Here is a 19976-nt window from a genome sequence, read left to right as displayed (position 1 = left end):
TACTGACGGATGCATGTAGTAATCAGTAGCCGCCCCAGTGCTTACTGACGGATGCATGTAGTAAGCGGTAGCCGCCCCAGTGCTTACTGACAGATGCATGTAGTTTAGCGGTAGCCGCCCCAGTGCTTACTGACGGATGCATGTAGTTTAGCGGTAGCGGCCCCAGTGCTTACTGACGGATGCATGTAGTAATCAGTAGCCGCCCCAGTGCTTACTGACGGATGCATGTAGTTTAGCGGTAGCGGCCCCAGTGCTTACTGACGGATGCATGCAGTAAGCGGTAGCAGCCCCAGTGCTTACTGACGGATGCATGTAGTTTAACGGTAGCGGCCCCAGTGCTTACTGACGGATGCATGTAGTTTAGCGGTAGCGGCCCCAGTGCTTACTGACGGATGCATGCAGTAAGCGGTAGCAGCCCCAGTGCTTACTGACGGATGCATGTAGTTTAACGGTAGCGGCCCCAGTGCTTACTGACGGATGCATGTAGTAAGCCGTAGCGGCCCCAGTGCTTACTGACGGATGCATGTAGTAAGCGGTAGCGGCCCCAGTGCTTACTGACGGATGCATGTAGTAAGCGGTTGCCGCCCCAGTGCTTACTGACGGATGCATGTAGTAAGCCGTAGCGGCCCCAGTGCTTACTGACGGATGCATGTAGTAAGCGGTAGCAGCCCCAGTGCTTACTGACGGATGCATGTAGTGAGCGGTAGCAGCCCCAGTGCTTACTGACGGATGCATGTAGTAAGCGGTAGCAGCCCCAGTGCTTACTGACGGATGCATGTAGTAAGCAGTAGCCGCCCCAGTGCTTACTGACGGATGCATGTAGTGAGCAGTAGCCGCCCCAGTGCTTACTGACAGATGCATGTAGTAAGCGGTAGCCGCCCCAGTGCTTACTGACGGATGCATGTAGTGAGCAGTAGCGGCCCCAGTGCTTACTGACGGATGCATGTAGTGAGCGGTAGCAGCCCCATTGCTTACTGACGGATGCATGTAGTGAGCAGTAGCCGCCCCAGTGCTTACTGATGGATGCATGTAGTAAGCAGTAGCCGCCCCAGTGCTTACTGACGGATGCATGTAGTGAGCGGTAGCAGCCCCAGTGCTTACTGACGGATGCATGTAGTAAGCGGTAGCAGCCCCAGTGCTTACTGACGGATGCATGTAGTAAGCGGTAGCAGCCCCAGTGCTTACTGACGGATGCATGTAGTAAGCGGTAGCAGCCCCAGTGCTTACTGACAGGTGGAAGGAGGGCTCTGTGTGTGGTATTTAGATCGGAGCCACGGGGAGGAGAGTCCCCCAGTTTCCGTGCATCGTCCATGTTGCGTACAGAAGTGCGCAGGAGAGTGGAGGCCGTAGTGCAGAAGCAGCTTCATCTTCACCGTCTTCGCTATTAAATTACATTAGGAAATGAGAGCAACAAAAGCATGAAAACCTCTCCGGCGTGACACCCCAACCAAGATCTGCGTCCATTCCTCAGTCCTAAATCTTCCAACTTAATTACCTATAGCGGCGACTGTCTACGGCACATGTCTTCAACCTGTGGCCCTCCAGATGTTGTAGAACTACATGTTCCAGCATGCCCTGACAGTTTTGACATGCTCTCATAGGAAAAAATGTGGCAATGCATGATGGAACATGTAGTTTCACAACATCTGGAGGGCCACAGGTTGAAGACCCATGGTCTACGGGCTGCACAATTTCAACTTTCAATGAAATAGTTAACAAAAAAATGTCTCTTATTCTTTATCTTTCATTTATTTAAACACACAAAGAAATAAGCAGGATGAGAACCTTAATATCTGTATAAAACACTAGTCAGATCCTCAGCACACTTGCCTACTCTCCCAGCTAGTCCCCCCACCCCCCGGCTCCTCCGAAAGAGTGGGCACCCTAGTGAAGAGGGCAGAGTGGGGGAGCTGACCTGCAATCTGTCGCAGGGACAGAGCCTTAGGGTGGGGCTTAATGATGTAATTAGCCTGGCCCCACCTCCATGACCTCCAACCTGCTTAGAAGCGTGATTTTAAGAGATTCGGAAATTAATAAATAAGAAATTCTATAAGGTTCCAAAGGACATCATTACAACATACAATCACATTCTACAGGTCTGCATGATGTGACTTATGGGCATGTGTTAACGGTAAGTATTGCTCACTGAACACTGGCAGTTATCTGCTAAATGTGTGGTGAATGTGGTCATGTTCCTGCAGCGCCTTCTTGTGGATAAATGGTCACAGACCGCTTGATTTTGAATATACATGAACCTGCCCTTCCAAGTTGTCAGACATCAGGGAACTGTTCTACAGATATCTGAAGCATGTAGCAATGCCAAAAACACATCTGAAGGGTTGACGCCAATGTGTAAGCAACATCCAAAGACTTTGGGGCATAATTATTAAAGTATATTTACAGGGTAACCCCCAAACACTCATTTCTGAGGGATACCCACAAATATTAAGCATCACCTGGATGGGACAATGAGCGAATAAACCAGATATCTCTACTATCTGCCTTTTGCTAGGCTGCAAGATTTACCAAGTTCTGGAATGAAGAACGTTGGTCTGTTGGTGCCTAAGGTCTACAGATTGCAGAATTTACCAGAAGAGGGAACCCGCACATCCACCACCGACGTTGATGCTTCCACAGGGGCTGGCCAAAGAAGGAAACATTCGGTGACCTTCTGCTCCTCTGGAGGCTTCGACCCTCTCTGAACCTGCCTTGGGACACCTGCTTTACAGATGGACAAGTGCACCGCCCCCATCAAACGCCCGACCTGCCACGGCCCCCGGAGCCCAAGGTATCTTGATGTCACAGCTCCCAATACATCACCCTTACACATTTGTGTTATGGTATACAATGGGAATATCTGATTGTATTATTGCTCATAGTGCGCACCAGCAGAGAATGATAGATTGACCAATCACAATAACGCTCAAATATATCAAACACTATCGCATTTCTTAATCCATTGCTAATTCGGTATAAACCGGTCAAACCCAGGAAATCATTTACCCAATGTGCCGTTACGCCATCGATGGTTGCCATGGTAGCACATGAAACAAATAAAACAAAATAAATAAGCAAAACAACCCAAAATCATTGTTAGTATTCACACGTGAGAGACAGATCCCCAACTATTCAGGTGCGGGAAGCGGGACCTCACCTACGTGCATAAAATACCACTACATGTAACCTCTTCTGGTCTGTAATGTGCGGCTGTGACACAGTAAATGTGTGATGATACAGTTATTCGGAGTTATCATAAATTGTCTGACAAGTATTCCTCCTCCATTATTAGTAAATGATAATCCGCAGTGACTAAGAGAGTGCACAAAGTATTTCATTATGGATCCAAATAGCAGTCTGATGCCTGCTACCAAATGTTTCAACACAACTGATATATTGTGTTGAAATATTTGCCTTTGAATGTAGGATTGTGATATGGCCAAGCTGAGACCCCATGGACAGTGAGAGAGACCAGGAACCCAACCCTTCGCAGGTCTATGTGATCGTTGTTCCAAGGGTTGGGGAAACAAAGTGCATGAAGAACATATTAAACAAATGGAACACATCTGAGCTTTGATCCCATCCCCCCCCCCCCAAACACCCAACTACCAGGTATAAAAGTACGACCAGAACGTCAGCGGCAGCCAATGAATAAATTACAACAGACCTGGCAGAGGGGAGATGGAGAAAACATGGAAGACAACACTGGAAGAGGATAACACAGAGTAGAAACAGCGTATTTATTCTGCGTAATATGAGGACACATGCTGGAGATTCATTACAGGTCACGGAAGGGTTTATAATGATACTCAGATGCTAAAACATCCGATTTTGCTTGTAAAGTAAGAAGAGAGGTGAAAGCACTGGTTGCCTGATGTCATCGAGAGGACATTGAGACTCCACTTCCATGGTCTAGATTTATACCGAGTGGCAGCCGGTCAGACTCTTTGGAGGGGTATGTTGTGAATGAATTTGGACAGTCTCAAATTTGGTCATCAACAATCTGGGGTGAATCTGTAAATTAAACTTCTGCAGGCATATGTCTCTCAATGGCATCTCGCAATCGTAGCCTAAGATTATGACATTTGTAACAATCTGATCAATTATGTTCTTAGTTATTTTCAACAGGGGGCCACCTAATTTTGTAACATGCTTTGTATTTTTCTTATGTTATTAATATATTTGCTTTTCTGGGATACTGTTGTAGCTATTGGTCAAGAGTCGGGAAGTCCAAGACAGTAGTATGTCATCTGTTCCACACGGTACATGGACTGGTGCTTTCCAAGTCCAGGACAGATAACTATAGAGGAGACCAGGGCTTAGGGTAACAGGCTTGTAGAGGGTGCATGTTACGTGCCCATTACAGTTCCCATATTTTATATGTATCCGTACAGTCACTTGGCCTGAGGCACTGGGCCTTGATTTGAAATCATTGGTGGATATGTCTTTCTTACATACAGATATTATGAGCTGGAGGTTTTCAGTGTAGCCAGTTAATGTCACTTTACACTGCATGCAGAGCAATGTCCTAGCAATTTGCTCCAGATTTCTCAGTGCTTTCATTATTTGAGGTGAGTACTGTACATAGATCATTTGTGTTCTACGCCTGGCTGAGCCTGGCAGCTTGGTGGCGTGTTTAATTATAAATACAGAAATAGCAAGAAAATTTCAGCAGCCATTTTAAATACGCCATTTCAGAAGTAGAATAAGGCATAAAAGACAGATGAAATGACAGGAAGACAGTGAGAGATGAGTAAGAACGTGACAAGCGCCCTCACATGGATAACGGTGCAATAAACAATCAGAGATCTTGTTACAAAAAGGGGAAGGAAGGCAAATGAAAGCAGCTATACTGTACTTCTCCCCGCGGGAGGGGGAGCACAATCTCTGGATAAATAAATGTTCAACAAAGCAACAAAAGTCCATGCTCCAAGAGGCACCAATCCCACACCGCACTGCAGAGTGCCCATCTGGTGGACTGGCCGCCCGTTCCAAGTCACTGCGATGGATGACACGAGTACTGTGATTTGCTGATCCCAATATTGCAAAATGACTGATGGGTAATGGGCATCACGGTACGATGCTCAGGGTTCACAGGGACGAGATGGGGCAGAAAGTGTGGTCAGTATTCATCCTGATCCTCCGGCTGAAGGTCCTCGGTCTCTCCGTCTTCTGGTGGCGCAAATCCTTCCTGCAGGAGAAGGAAGCAGAGCTACTGTAAATGGCCGTAAGGTCTCTGGATGAAGAGGGCAGTTATGAAGCTGATATATAGATATATATATATAGATATATATATATAAACACATACACACACATATATATACACACACACACATACACACACACACATATATATACACACACACACACATATATATACACAGACACACACATACACACACACACACACACACACACTAACTTGTTCGTGCAGGTCCAGATTTGGCCGCGTCTCCGATGTTTTTGGTCTGCACATACTCATTGTCGCCACGTTTGCGAGAGCCTTTGTCTAAGTTTCTCTTCAGCCTGAGTGATGGGGAGGGAGCGTTCCCCGGGGTCTACCTAGCGTTTCATGGCCATGCCAATAGAAAATGAGGGGGGTGGGGGGCGGCATGCCCATAGAAACACTTGGCGGACCCCATTGAAAGCAGGAGAGCCCCTGCCTGCTCAGGGTGGGCGGATGACATCACGTGACATCAGCGCCTGCCCCCGATTCGCAGAAGACCAGCCAGTCCTGGCTTACGGTTATCTGCGATCATTCAATGGTGGGCAACCATCGGATGACTTCTCCTCTGTGCGGGCGCATGTGAGCGTACACATCCGCTCGCAGCGAGGGGATTCAGGGGGCGCGTGTGTGTTCAGTGGGGCAGCGTTAACCTGCTTGCTAGGCAGCGAATATACTCAGCACAGCGAGCAGGTCTGAATCAGGCCCCTTAGTTCTATTTATCATATAGTCTACCTACACCATGAATAAGATAAACGCAGCACAGCGAGCAGGTCTGAATCAGGCCCCTTAGTTCTATTTATCATATAGTCTACCTACACCATGAATAAGATATACGCAGCACAGCGAGCAGGTCTGAATCAGGCCCCTTAGTTCTATTTATCATATAGTCTACCTACACCATGAATAAGATATACGCAGCACAGCGAGCAGGTCTGAATCAGGCCCCTTAGTTCTATTTATCTTGTAGTCTACCTACACCATGAATAAGATATACGCAGCACAGCGAGCAGGTCTGAATCAGGCCCCTTAGTTCTATTTATCATATAGTCTACCTACACCATGAATAAGATATACTCAGCACAGCGAGCAGGTCTGAATCAGGCCCCTTAGTTCTATTTATCTTGTAGTCTACCTACACCATGAATAAAACATACGCAGCACAGCGAGCAGGTCTGAATCAGGCCCCTTAGTTCTATTTATCTTGTAGTCTACCTACACCACGAATAAGATATACGCAGCACAGCGAGCAGGTCTGAATCAGGCCCCTTAGATCTATTTATCTTGTAGTCTACCTACACCATGAATAAGATATACGCAGCACAGCGAGCAGGTCTGAATCAGGCCCCTTAGTTCTATTTATCTTGTAGTCTACCTACACCATGAATAAGATATACTCAGCACAGCGAGCAGGTCTGAATCAGGCCCCTTAGTTCTATTTATCTTGTAGTCTACCTACACCATGAATAAAACATACGCAGCACAGCGAGCAGGTCTGAATCAGGCCCCTTAGATCTATTTATCTTGTAGTCTACCTACACCACGAATAAGATATATGCAGCACAGCGAGCAGGTCTGAATCAGGCCCCTTAGATCTATTTATCTTGTAGTCTACCTACACCATGAATAAGATATATGCAGCACAGCGAGCAGGTCTGAATCAGGCCCCTTAGATCTATTTATCTTGTAGTCTACCTACACCATGAATAAGATATATGCAGCACAGCGAGCAGGTCTGAATCAGGCCCCTTAGATCTATTTATCTTGTAGTCTACTTACACCATGAATACGATATAGGCAGCAAAGCGAGCAGGTCTGAATCAGGCCCATTAGATCTATTTATCTTGTAGTCTACCTACACCACAAATAAGATATACGCAGCACAGCGAGCAGGTCTGAATCAGGCCCCTTAGTTCTATGTATCTTGTAGTCTACCTACACCATGAATACGATATACGCAGCACAGCGAGCAGGTCTGAATCAGGCCCCTTAGTTCTATGTATCTTGTAGTCTACCTACACCATGAATAAGATATACGCAGCACAGCGAGCAGGTCTGAATCAGGCCCCTTAGTTCTATGTATCTTGTAGTCTACCTACACCATGAATACGATATAGGCAGCAAAGCGAGCAGGTCTGAATCAGGCCCATTAGTTCTATTTATCTTGTAGTCTACCTACACCATGAATAAGATATACGCAGCACAGCGAGCAGGTCTGAATCAGGCCCCTTAGTTCTATGTATCTTGTAGTCTACCTACACCATGAATAAGATATACGCAGCACAGCGAGCAGGTCTGAATCAGGCCCCTTAGTTCTATTTATCATATAGTCTACCTACACCATGAATAAGATATACGCAGCACAGCGAGCAGGTCTGAATCAGGCCCATTAGTTCTATTTATCATATAGTCTACCTACACCATGAATAAGATATACGCAGCACAGCGAGCAGGTCTGAATCAGGCCCCTTAGTTCTATTTATCATGTAGTCTACCTACACCATGAATAAGATATACACAGCACGGCGAGCAGGTCTGAATCAGGCCCCTTAGATCTATTTATCATATAGTCTTCCTACACCATGAATAAGATATACGCAGCACAGCGAGCAGGTCTGAATCAGACCCCTTAGTTCTATTTATCTTGTAGTCTACCTACACCATGAATACGATATAGGCAGCAAAGCGAGCAGGTCTGAATCAGGCCCCTTAGTTCTATTTATCTTGTAGTCTACCTACACCATGAATAAGATATAGGCAGCACAGCGAGCAGATCTGAATCAGACCCCTTAGATCTATTATTTATCTTTTAGTCTAACTTCACTATGAACATGGAGAGCGCTGTATATTATAATAGTTACAGGCCATGATGTAACGGGAGCAGAGGTGAGAAAATCTCAGATTAATTTCTAATTAAACCTAGAATAGAGGCATGCTGCATATCATTTACTCAGTAGAAGCTGCTTGTGAGTCCGACTCCTTAATGTGTAAGATGCAAATGAAGGGGGAAAGTGCAAAAATGACATATACAGTACATTATCTATTCTGACAGATCAAAGTATTTATTTTTTAATTTTAAGGGTAAAATAATTTTATCATTAATCATTTTTTTGCACATGTGCCTTAATTATGTCTTTGTATATAGGGCTGTTTTGTGTCCGATTTTATAACATCGAGTTGTATATTTAACATTTCCAAACATCTGGATTGAACTTTTTTTACGGTACTTGTGTACTTTCCCGGCACCAGTCTGTGTTTATTATTCCAGACAGCTGTGTCTACTTTCTTTGAAAAGTGGCAGCTTGCCAGAGGGCACGTCCTGAGTCTGTGTTTACTTTAATAGTGTGTACACACGGTTAGATTTGGCTTCCGATGTTCATGATATAGGGAACATCGGAAGCCAAATCGCATGCTTTTTTAGGGCTTCCGAGCCCGATGTGCGCTCCCGTGTGAGCACATATCGACAGCCAGATAGAGAGGGCAGGCAACACTATATAGTGTAAATTGTGCCCCTCTGGCATGCCGTGAGATGCGGGTCCAGATGCGATCTGATCGCGTCGGGACTCGCATCTCACGGCAGCATCTGCCGTGTGTACGCACCTTAACGGTGAAACTTGGCAGGTTTCCAGACTCCTACACTGTACTAGGCTAGCGCGCGCTCACTCTGTGCTTAATCTGTGTAACTGTACTAGGCTAGCGTGCGCTCACTCTGTGCTTAATCTGTGTAACTGTACTAGGCTAGCGCGCGCTCACTTTGTGCTTCATCTGTGTAACTGTACTAGGCTAGCACGCGCTCACTCTGTGCTTAATCTGTGTAACTGTACTAGGCTAGCGCGCGCTCACTCTGTGCTTAATCTGTGTAACTGTACTAGGCTAGCGCGCGCTCACTCTGTGCTTCATCTGTGTAACTGTACTAGGCTAGCGCGCGCTCACTCTGTGCTTAATCTGTGTAACTGTACTAGGCTAGCGCGCGCTCACTCTGTGCTTAATCTGTGTAACTGTACTAGGCTAGCGTGCGCTCACTCTGTGCTTAATCTGTGTAACTGTACTAGGCTAGCGCGCGCTCACTCTGTGCTTAATCTGTGTAACTGTACTAGGCTAGCGTGCGCTCACTCTGTGCTTAATCTGTGTAACTGTACTAGGCTAGCGCGCGCTCACTCTGTGCTTAATCTGTGTAACTGTACTAGGCTAGCGTGCGCTCACTCTGTGCTTAATCTGTGTAACTGTACTAGGCTAGCGCGCGCTCACTCTGTGCTTAATCTGTGTGATGGGCCCTACACACATTGCGATGTGTGCAGGGCTACCTAGCTATGCTAGGTCGGGCTGTGCTGCGCCGCTATCGCCTAGCACACAGAGCTGACAGCCCACACACAGAGCGAGCTGTCAGCTCTGTGTGCTAAGCGAGCAGACAGCGCCAGTGTTCTCCCGTGGGAGAACACTGCCGATGCCGAGATTAATGGACACTGTCCATCAATCTCGGCCAGCGATAAAGATGCGCGGGGACGCGCAGGGATGCCGATATAGCCCCCACACATACACCGATGTGAGGGCATTTGCTAAGCGACTTTGCCAAACTAAGCAAAATCGCTTAGAAAATGCCTTAATATCGGCATGTGTGTAGGCCGTATCACTGTACTAGGCTAGCGTGCGCTCACTCTGTGCTTAATCTGTGTAACTGTACTAGGCTAGCGCGCGCTCACTCTGTGCTTAATCTGTGTAATGGGGCCTACACACATGCCGATTTTGTGCCATTTTCTAAGCGATTTAGCAAGGTCGCTTAGAAACTAAGCATACATCGGTGTGTGTGTGGGGGCTAAACCGATATAGATGCGCGGCCCCGCGCGTCTAAATCGCATTAAGATGAAGAATGAGCATGTCCCATCAATCTAGCAAAATCGTTTAGAAAGACCCTGCATATCGGGCGCCATTTGTGTGGTGTCAATCTGGCATGCTTAAATCGCTAAGCAGAATCGCTGAGGCATATCGTTGACACATTTTGCACGTTCTAAGCAATATAGATGATTTTGTGCTCAAAGGAAATCTGCAATGCTAAATCTGGCATGCTATATCTCTGGACAAAATCGGGATGTGTGTAGGCCCTATAACTGTACTAGGCTAGCGCGCGCTCACTCTGTGCTTAATCTGTGTAACCGTACTAGGCTAGCGCGCGCTCACTCTGTGCTTAATCTATGTAACTGTACTATGCTAGTGCGCGCTCACTCTGTGCTTAATCTGTGTAACTGTACTAGGCTAGCGCGCGCTCACTCTGTGCTTAATCTGTGTAACTGTACTAGGCTAGCGCGCGCTCACTGTGCTTAATCTGTGTAACTGTACTAGGCTAGCGCGCACTCACTCTGTGCTTAATCTGTGTAACTGTACTAGGCTAGCGCGCGCTCACTCTGTGCTTAATCTGTGTAACTGTACTAGGCTAGCGCGTGCTCACTCTGTGCTTAATCTGTGTAACTGTACTAGGCTAGCGTGCACTCACTCTGTGCTTAATCTGTGTAACTGTACTAGGCTAGCGTGCGCTCACTCTGCTTAATCTGTGTAACTGTACTAGGCTAGCGTGCGCTCACTCTGTGCTTAATCTGTGTAACTGTACTAGGCAAGCGTGCGCTCACTCTGTGCTTAATCTGTGTAACTGTACTAGGCTAGCGCGCGCTCACTCTGTGCTTAATCTGTGTAACTGTACTAGGCTAGCGCGCGCTCACTCTGTGCTTAATCTGTGTAACTGTACTAGGCTAGCGCGCGCTCACTCTGTGCTTAATCTGTGTAACTGTACTAGGCTAGCGTGCGCTCACTCTGTGCTTAATCTGTGTAACTGTACTAGGCTAGCGTGCGCTCACTCTGTGCTTAATCTGTGTAACTGTACTAGGCTAGCGCGCGCTCACTCTGTGCTTAATCTGTGTAACTGTACTAGGCTAGCGTGCGCTCACTCTGTGCTTAATCTGTGTAACTGTACTAGGCTAGCGTGCGCTCACTCTGTGCTTAATCTGTGTAACTGTACTAGGCTAGCGTGCGCTCACTCTGTGCTTAATCTGTGTAACTGTACTAGGCTAGCGTGCGCTCACTCTGTGCTTAATCTGTGTAACTGTACTAGGTACGTTATCAGTGAAATAGCGTCTATTTTTTTGCGCTTAAGTAGCGTCCCAGTCACAAGCAGCGTCTGTAGTCGTAAACAGCGTCTAGTTGGCCGCAGTCAGAAGTTGAGTCCCAGTCACAGTTGCGTCCCACTCACAAACACACTATCCATGCCACCCCGAAGCGTGTCGAACGCAGCGAGCCCCGCGAGGGGACGCGGTACACATCCGACCAACCTTTTCATACCCCACTATCCACGTCGGCGTGGAGTTGATTTTATATAGTGTGGTGAGCGCAGCGAGCCACCGAGTCCAAAGCGTGGCGAGCGAAGCGAGCCTCGCGAGGGTCCACGGATTACTTCACATGTATTCCGCGTGCGCTCGCCACGCTTCGAGCTCGGTGGCTCGCTGCGCTCCCCACACTATATAGAATCAACTCCACGCCGACGTGGATAGTGGGGGTATGAAAAGGTCGGTTGAATGCGTACCGCGTCCGCTCGCCACGCTTCGGTGTGGCATGGATAGTGTGTTTGTGACTGGGACGCAACTGTGACTGAAACTCAACTTCTGACTGCGGCCAACTAGACGCTGTTTGAGACTACAGACGCTGTTTGTGACTGGGACGCTACTCCAGCGCAAAAAAATAGACGCTATTTCACTGATAACGTACCTACACAGATTAAGCACAGAGTGAGCGCGCGCTAGCCTAGTACAGTTACACAGATTAAGCACAGTAAACACAGACTGGCGCCGTGGAACTACACAAGTACACTTTTAACCTTCATATTTAGAGACAAAAACGTCAGGCTTTTCCTGAACTCTGACCCTATTACATTTGGCCAACTTTGCAGAATTTGCGACTTTTGTGGAAAAATTGTATGTTTTTTTAATAAAATCGGACCAAACTCTGCTCCATGGTCTCAGACACAGGACATACTCAGTCCTTGATCCAAAAGATAGGACTACAGAGGAGGAAACATGAACAATGTAAGAGGGTGGGGTAAAGGCAGATAAGTCCCTGAGCTGTGAACCAATGACCGGCGTGCTATAGACATTGCCGAACCAATGACCGGGGTGCTATAGACATTGCCAAACCAATGACCGGTGTGCTATAGACATTGCCGAACCAATGACCGGCGTGCTATAGACATTGCCGAACCAATGACCGGCGTGCTATAGACATTGCCGAACCAATGACCGGCGTGCTATAGACATTGCCAAGCCAATGACCAGCGTGCTATAGACATTGCCGAACCAATGACCGGCGTGCTATAGACATTGCCGAACCAATGACCGGCGTGCTATAGACATTGCCGAACCAATGACCGGCGTGCTATAGACATTGCCGAGCCAATGACCGGCGTGCTATAGACATTGCTGAGCCAATGACCGGCGTGCTATAGACATTGCCGAACCAATGACCGGCGTGCTATAGACATTGCCGAACAAATGACCGGCGTGCTATGGACATTGCCGAACCAATGACCGGCGTGCTATAGACATTGCCGAGCCAATAACCGGCGTGCTATAGACATTGCCGAGCCAATGACCGGCGTGCTATAGACATTGCCGAACCAATGACCGGCCAGCTATAGACATTGTCGAGCCAATGACCGGCCTGCTATAGACATTGCCGAGCCAATGACAGGCGTCCTATAGACATTGCCGAGCCAATGACCAGGGTGCTATAGACATTGCCGAACCAATGACCGGCGTGCTATAGACATTGCCGAGCCAGTGACCGGCGTGCTATAGACATTGCCGAGCCAATGACCGGCCTGCTATAGACATTGCCGAACCAATGACCGGCGTCCTATAGACATTGCCGAACCAATGACCGGCGTCCTATAGACATTGCCGAACCAATGACCGGCCTGCTATAGACATTGCCGAGCCAATGACCGGCCTGCTATAGACATTGCCGAGCCAATGACCGGCGTCCTATAGACATTGCCGAGCCAATGACCGGCGTCCTATAGACATTGCCGAGCCAATGACCGGCGTCCTATAGACATTGCCGAGCCAATGACCGGCGTCCTATAGACATTGCCGAGCCAATGACCGGCGTCCTATAGACATTGCCGAGCCAATGACCAGGGTGCTATAGACATTGCCGAACCAATGACCGGCGTGCTATAGACATTGCCGAGCCAGTGACCGGCGTGCTATAGACATTGCCGAGCCAATGACCGGCCTGCTATAGACATTGCCGAACCAATGACCGGCGTCCTATAGACATTGCCGAACCAATGACCGGCGTCCTATAGACATTGCCGAACCAATGACCGGCCTGCTATAGACATTGCCGAGCCAATGACCGGCCTGCTATAGACATTGCCGAGCCAATGACCGGCGTCCTATAGACATTGCCGAGCCAATGACCGGCGTCCTATAGACATTGCCGAGCCAATGACCGGCATCCTATAGACATTGCCGAGCCAATGACCGGCGTCCTATAGACATTGCCGAGCCAATGACCAGGGTGCTATAGACATTGCCGAACCAATGACCGGCGTGCTATAGACATTGCCGAGCCAGTGACCGGCGTGCTATAGACATTGCCGAGCCAATGACCGGCCTGCTATAGACATTGCCGAACCAATGACCGGCGTCCTATAGACATTGCCGAACCAATGACCGGCGTCCTATAGACATTGCCGAACCAATGACCGGTTTCCTATAGACACTGCGCTGCGGGCTGGACGCACCTCTGTGGCATACAAGATGTCGATGATTTTGGAGAGTACTCTCGGGTTCTCGCTCTCGTGCTCCTGACAGATCAGCTCAATGTCTCGCAGTTTGCTGAAGTAGAAATCCCGTTCTTTCTCAAGTCCATCGACGGTCAACTTCAGCTCCATTAACTAAACAAGGGGAGACATCGGATTAAGAATAGGGAACCGGACCCTGACACACAGGAGGCAGCCATGTGATGTTACACAGCAACCAATGAGATTATACTTCTTATTTATTTAGCGCCTCCTGGATGATATACATAGATACTTGTATCTTCCGTAGAACTCCCAGCTTAGTAACTATACGCCTAGGAATCAGGACACGGTGGAGTTACAATAAGAGGCTCTATCAGATGCGGTTAGACGGATCACGCAGAATATTCAGACTAAGTGATTATTAAATACAGATGGGGCCAGTCACATCATTGCCGCTGGTGCGCCGTTCACTATGATCTGGCGGGTGGTGCGCTAGTGCCCGTGGACGCCCCGGCAATGGGGCGCACAAGCGGTGGAGATGCACGCGCTGCTCGTTGCAGCTTACGTGCTAGACGTATGTAGCGTGTGTACATGGCGGTATGCCGTCCGTAAAACCTTTGGCGGGCTCTAATGGAAGGGGCTGAACGGATTGGGGAAGTCCTGAGAGCAGGTTACATCCCTACACACTTTAAAAATGACATTTAGGGGCAAATAACTAAAGTGCAGTTTATGTGGCATCATGAAACTGCCTCCCAGCAGCAGTGGGTACGACCTCCGCACAGCTGCATTTGTTACGCACCAGTTTGGTGACATGTTTTAAGCTTTGGAGAGAGATAAAGTGCCGTCCAATCAGCTTTGGTTGTTTTATAGACAGCTGATTGGTACTTTTGCTAATTTTCGCAGCCCAGCGTGCAGGTATGAATCAGGCCCAATATGCCGGTACGGATGGGCGTGATGAGTGGCGTTACGCTTTTCCTGATCTCCAACTGCGTAGTGACGAGGAGCGCCAGATCAGCGCCGTATACAGCCATAGTGCCCTGCGATCTGTTATCTGGATTCTGCCCGCTTACCTGCTGGTTCAGTTCCAGTATCTGTGTATCCAGCTCGCTGCCCCCGTTCCGGGTGATGGGTGGGAGCTTCCTTACAGGGTGAGATGTGTTCTGCAATCGCGGCAGGGGCTGCAAGGTCTTGGGACCCGTTGGAGAAGTTCTCTGCGCCACTGGGAACAACAGAATGAGGACACGGTTACCCTGATGCCAAAGATATGCCCGTGGAACCCTAGAGATGGCGAAGGTGGCAATCTGCATTACTACCGATGTCTCCTGACCCAGAGACGTCTGCTTCTTTTCCAAGGACTACAAGTCTCATCCTCCAACTACAAGAATTATTATCACCAACCACAGCCCAGATATTGCATCTTATCATTACATTACAGCAATAGTCTGTAATCTCTCCTCAGGTCTGCTGGAACACGGTACTCGCAGGATTTGTTTTAACCCTTGCGATGCCACACAGGACCGAAGAAGAAAGATCGTTACTGGAGGAGGTGAGTATTGTTTTTCTTTCCCACAGCTACCGAATGGATTCTTTCTGGAGAAGAGGACCGACCTCTGTCCCGAGGACTACAGGGGTACTCTGAGGCCAGCCTCTGTCCCGAGGACAACAGGTGTACTATGATGTCAGCCTCTGTCCCAAGAACTACAGGTTTACTCTGATGTCAGCCTCTCACCCGAGGACTACAGGTGTACTCTGATGTCAGCCTTTCTCATGAGGATTACAGGTGTACTCTGATGTCAGCCTCTGTCCCGAGAACTACAGGGGTACTCGGATGTCAGCCTCTCTCCCGAGGACTACAGGTGTACTCTGATGTCAGCCTCTCTCCCTAGGACTACGGGTGTACTCTGATGTCAGCCTCTCTCCCGAGGACTACGGGTGTACTCTGATGTCAGCTACTCTCCCGAGGACTACGGGTGTACTCTGATGTCAGCCTCTGTCCCGAGGACTAAAGGGGTACTCGGATGTCAGCCTCTGTCCCGAGGACTACAGGGGAACTCGGATGTCAGCCTCTGTCCCGAGGACTACAGGGGTACTCTGATGTCAGCCTCTCTCCTTAGGACTACAGGTGTACTCTGATGTCAGCCTCTCTCCTGAGGACTACAGGTGTACTCTGATGTCAGCCTCTCTCCCTAGGACTACGGGTGTACTCTGATGTCAGCCTCTCTCCCGAGGACTACGGGTGTACTCTGATGTCAGCCTCTGTCCCGAGGACTACTGGTGTACTCTGATGTCAGCCTCTCTCCTGAGGACTACGGGTGTACTCTGATGTCAGCCTCTCTCCTGAGGACTACGGGTGTACTCTGATGTCAGCCTCTCTCCTGAGGACTACGGGTGTACTCTGAAGTCAGCCTCTCTCCTGAGGACTACGGGTGTACTCTGATGTCAGCCTCTCTCCTGAGGACTACGGGTGTACTCTGATGTCAGCCTCTCTCATGAGGACTACGGGTGTACTCTGATGTCAGCCTCTCTCCTGAGGACTACGGGTGTACTCTGATGTCAGCCTCTCTCCTGAGGACTACAGGTGTACTCTGATGTCAGCCTCTGTCCCTAGGACTACAGGGGTACTCTGATGTCAGCCTCTCTCCTGAGGACTACGGGTGTACTCTGATGTCAGCCTCTCTCCTGAGGACTACGGGTGTACTCTGATGTCAGCCTCTCTCCTGAGGACTACGGGTGTACTCTGATGTCAGCCTCTCTCATGAGGACTACGGGTGTACTCTGATGTCAGCCTCTCTCCTGAGGACTACGGGTGTACTCTGATGTCAGCCTCTCTCCTGAGGTCTACAGGTGTACTCTGATGTCAGCCTCTGTCCCTAGGACTACAGGGGTACTCTGATGTCAGCTTCTCTCCCGAGGACAACGGGTGTACTCTGATGTCAGCCTCTCTCCCGAGGACTACGGGTGTACTCTGATGTCAGCCTCTCTCCCGAGGACTACGGGTGTACTCTGATGTCAGCCTCTGTCCCTAGGACTACAGGGGTACTCTGATGTCAGCCTCTCTCCTGAGGACTACGGGTGTACTCTGATGTCAGCTTCTCTCCTGAGGACTACGGGTGTACTCTGATGTCAGCCTCTCTCCTGAGGACTACGGGTGTACTCTGATGTCAGCCTCTCTCCTGAGGACTACGGGTGTACTCTGATGTCAGCCTCTGTCCCTAGGACTACGGGTGTACTCTGATGTCAGCCTCTCTCCTGAGGACTACAGGTGTACTCTGATATCTGCCTCTCTCCTGAGGACTACAGGGGTACTCTGATGTCAGCCTCTCTCCTGAGGACTACAGGTGTACTCTGATGTCAGCCTCTCTCCTGAGGACTACGGGTGTACTCTGATGTCAGCCTCTCTCATGAGGACTACGGGTGTACTCTGATGTCAGCCTCTCTCATGAGGACTACGGGTGTACTCTGATGTCAGCTTCTCTCCCGAGGACAACGGGTGTACTCTGATGTCAGCCTCTCTCCCGAGGACTACGGGTGTACTCTGATGTCAGCCTCTCTCCCGAGGACTACGGGTGTACTCTGATGTCAGCCTCTGTCCCTAGGACTACAGGGGTACTCTGATGTCAGCCTCTCTCCTGAGGACTACGGGTGTACTCTGATGTCAGCTTCTCTCCTGAGGACTACGGGTGTACTCTGATGTCAGCCTCTCTCCTGAGGACTACGGGTGTACTCTGATGTCAGCCTCTCTCCTGAGGACTACGGGTGTACTCTGATGTCAGCCTCTCTCCTGAGGACTACGGGTGTACTCTGATGTCAGCCTCTCTCCTGAGGACTACGGGTGTACTCTGATATCTGCCTCTCTCCTGAGGACTACGGGTGTACTCTGATGCCAGCCTCTCTCCTGAGGACTACGGGTGTACTCTGATGTCAGCCTCTCTCCTGAGGTCTACGGGTGTACTCTGATGTCAGCCTCTCTCCTGAGGACTACGGGTGTACTCTGATGTCAGCCTTTGTCCCTAGGACTACGGGTGTACTCTGATGTCAGCCTCTCTCCTGAGGACTACAGGTGTACTCTGATGTCAGCCTCTCTCCTGAGGACTACAGGTGTACTCTGATGTCAGCCTCTCTCCTGAGGACTACGGGTGTACTCTGATGTCAGCCTCTCTCCTGAGGACTACAGGTGTACTCTGATGTCAGCCTCTCTCCTGAGGACTACGGGTGTACTCTGATGTCAGCCTCTCTCCTGAGGACTACGGGTGTACTCTGATGTCAGCCTCTGTCCCGAGGACTACAGGTGTACTCTGATGTCAGCCTCTCTCCTGAGGACTACAGGTGTACTCTGATGTCAGCCTCTCTCCTGAGGACTACGGGTGTACTCTGATGTCAGCCTCTCTCATGAGGACTACGGGTGTACTCTGATGTCAGCCTCTCTCCTGAGGACTACGGGTGTACTCTGATGTCAGCCTCTCTCCTGAGGACTACAGGTGTACTCTGATGTCAGCCTCTGTCCCTAGGACTACAGGGGTACTCTGATGTCAGCCTCTCTCCCGAGGACTACGGGTGTACTCTGATGTCAGCCTCTCTCCCGAGGACTACGGGTGTACTCTGATGTCAGCCTCTCTCCCGAGGACTACGGGTGTACTCTGATATCTGCCTCTCTCCTGAGGACTACAGGGGTACTCTGATGTCAGCCTCTCTCCTGAGGACTACAGGTGTACTCTGATGTCAGCCTCTCTCCTGAGGACTACGGGTGTACTCTGATGTCAGCCTCTCTCCTGAGGACTACAGGTGTACTCTGATGTCAGCCTCTGTCCCTAGGACTACGGGTGTACTCTGATGTCAGCCTCTCTCCTGAGGACTACAGGTGTACTCTGATATCTGCCTCTCTCCTGAGGACTACAGGGGTACTCTGATGTCAGCCTCTCTCCTGAGGACTACAGGTGTACTCTGTAGTCAGCCTCTCTCCTGAGGACTACAGGTGTACTCTGATGTCAGCCTCTCTCCTGAGGACTATGGGTGTACTCTGATGTCAGCCTCTCTCCTGAGGACTACGGGTGTACTCTGATGTCAGCCTCTCTCCTGAGGACTACAGGTGTACTCTGATGTCAGCCTCTGTCCCTAGGACTACAGGGGTACTCTGATGTCAGCCTCTCTCCCGTGGACTACGGGTGTACTCTGATGTCAGCCTCTCTCCCGAGGACTACAGGTGTACTCTGATGTCAGCCTCTCTCCTGAGGACTACGGGTGTACTCTGATGTCAGCCTCTCTCCTGAGGACTACGGGTGTACTCTGATGTCAGCCTCTGTCCCGAGGACTACAGGTGTACTCTGATGTCAGCCTCTCTCCTGAGGACTACAGGTGTACTCTGATGTCAGCCTCTCTCCTGAGGACTACGGGTGTACTCTGATGTCAGCCTCTCTCATGAGGACTACGGGTGTACTCTGATGTCAGCCTCTCTCCTGAGGACTACGGGTGTACTCTGATGTCAGCCTCTCTCCTGAGGACTACAGGTGTACTCTGATGTCAGCCTCTGTCCCTAGGACTACAGGGGTACTCTGATGTCAGCCTCTCTCCCGAGGACTACGGGTGTACTCTGATGTCAGCCTCTCTCCCGAGGACTACGGGTGTACTCTGATGTCAGCCTCTCTCCCGAGGACTACGGGTGTACTCTGATATCTGCCTCTCTCCTGAGGACTACAGGGGTACTCTGATATCTGCCTCTCTCCTGAGGACTACAGGGGTACTCTGATGTCAGCCTCTCTCCTGAGGACTACGGGTGTACTCTGATGTCAGCCTCTCTCCTGAGGACTACAGGTGTACTCTGATGTCAGCCTCTGTCCCTAGGACTACAGGTGTACTCTGATGTCAGCCTCTCTCCTGAGGACTACAGGTGTACTCTGATATCTGCCTCTCTCCTGAGGACTACAGGGGTACTCTGATGTCAGCCTCTCTCCTGAGGACTACAGGTGTACT

At 49.6% G+C, this 19976-nt stretch overlaps 1 protein-coding gene across 2 annotated transcripts in view; it reads right to left on the bottom strand.

Moving 5' to 3' along the window:
- Positions 1-1730: 1730 nt before the first annotated feature.
- The window catches only part of MAPRE3 (microtubule associated protein RP/EB family member 3), a 126782-nt gene continuing 108536 nt past the window's right edge, over positions 1731-19976 (bottom strand). For both annotated transcript variants that reach the window (XM_083178933.1, XM_083178934.1), the window contains exons 6-8: positions 15080-15228; positions 14010-14162; positions 1731-5188 (exon numbers count right to left, since the gene is read on the bottom strand). In XM_083178933.1, the coding sequence (XP_083035059.1) occupies positions 5120-5188; positions 14010-14162; positions 15080-15228 (371 nt within the window). In that variant the 3' untranslated portion in view covers positions 1731-5119. The remainder of the gene's footprint in view (positions 5189-14009; positions 14163-15079; positions 15229-19976) is intronic.

The sequence above is a fragment of the Crinia signifera genome, chromosome 3 (genome assembly GCF_055691185.1).
Source record: "Crinia signifera chromosome 3, ASM5569118v1, whole genome shotgun sequence".
NCBI classification, from domain to species: Eukaryota; Metazoa; Chordata; class Amphibia; order Anura; family Myobatrachidae; genus Crinia; species Crinia signifera.
This window is presented reverse-complemented; position numbering and strand designations above follow the sequence as displayed.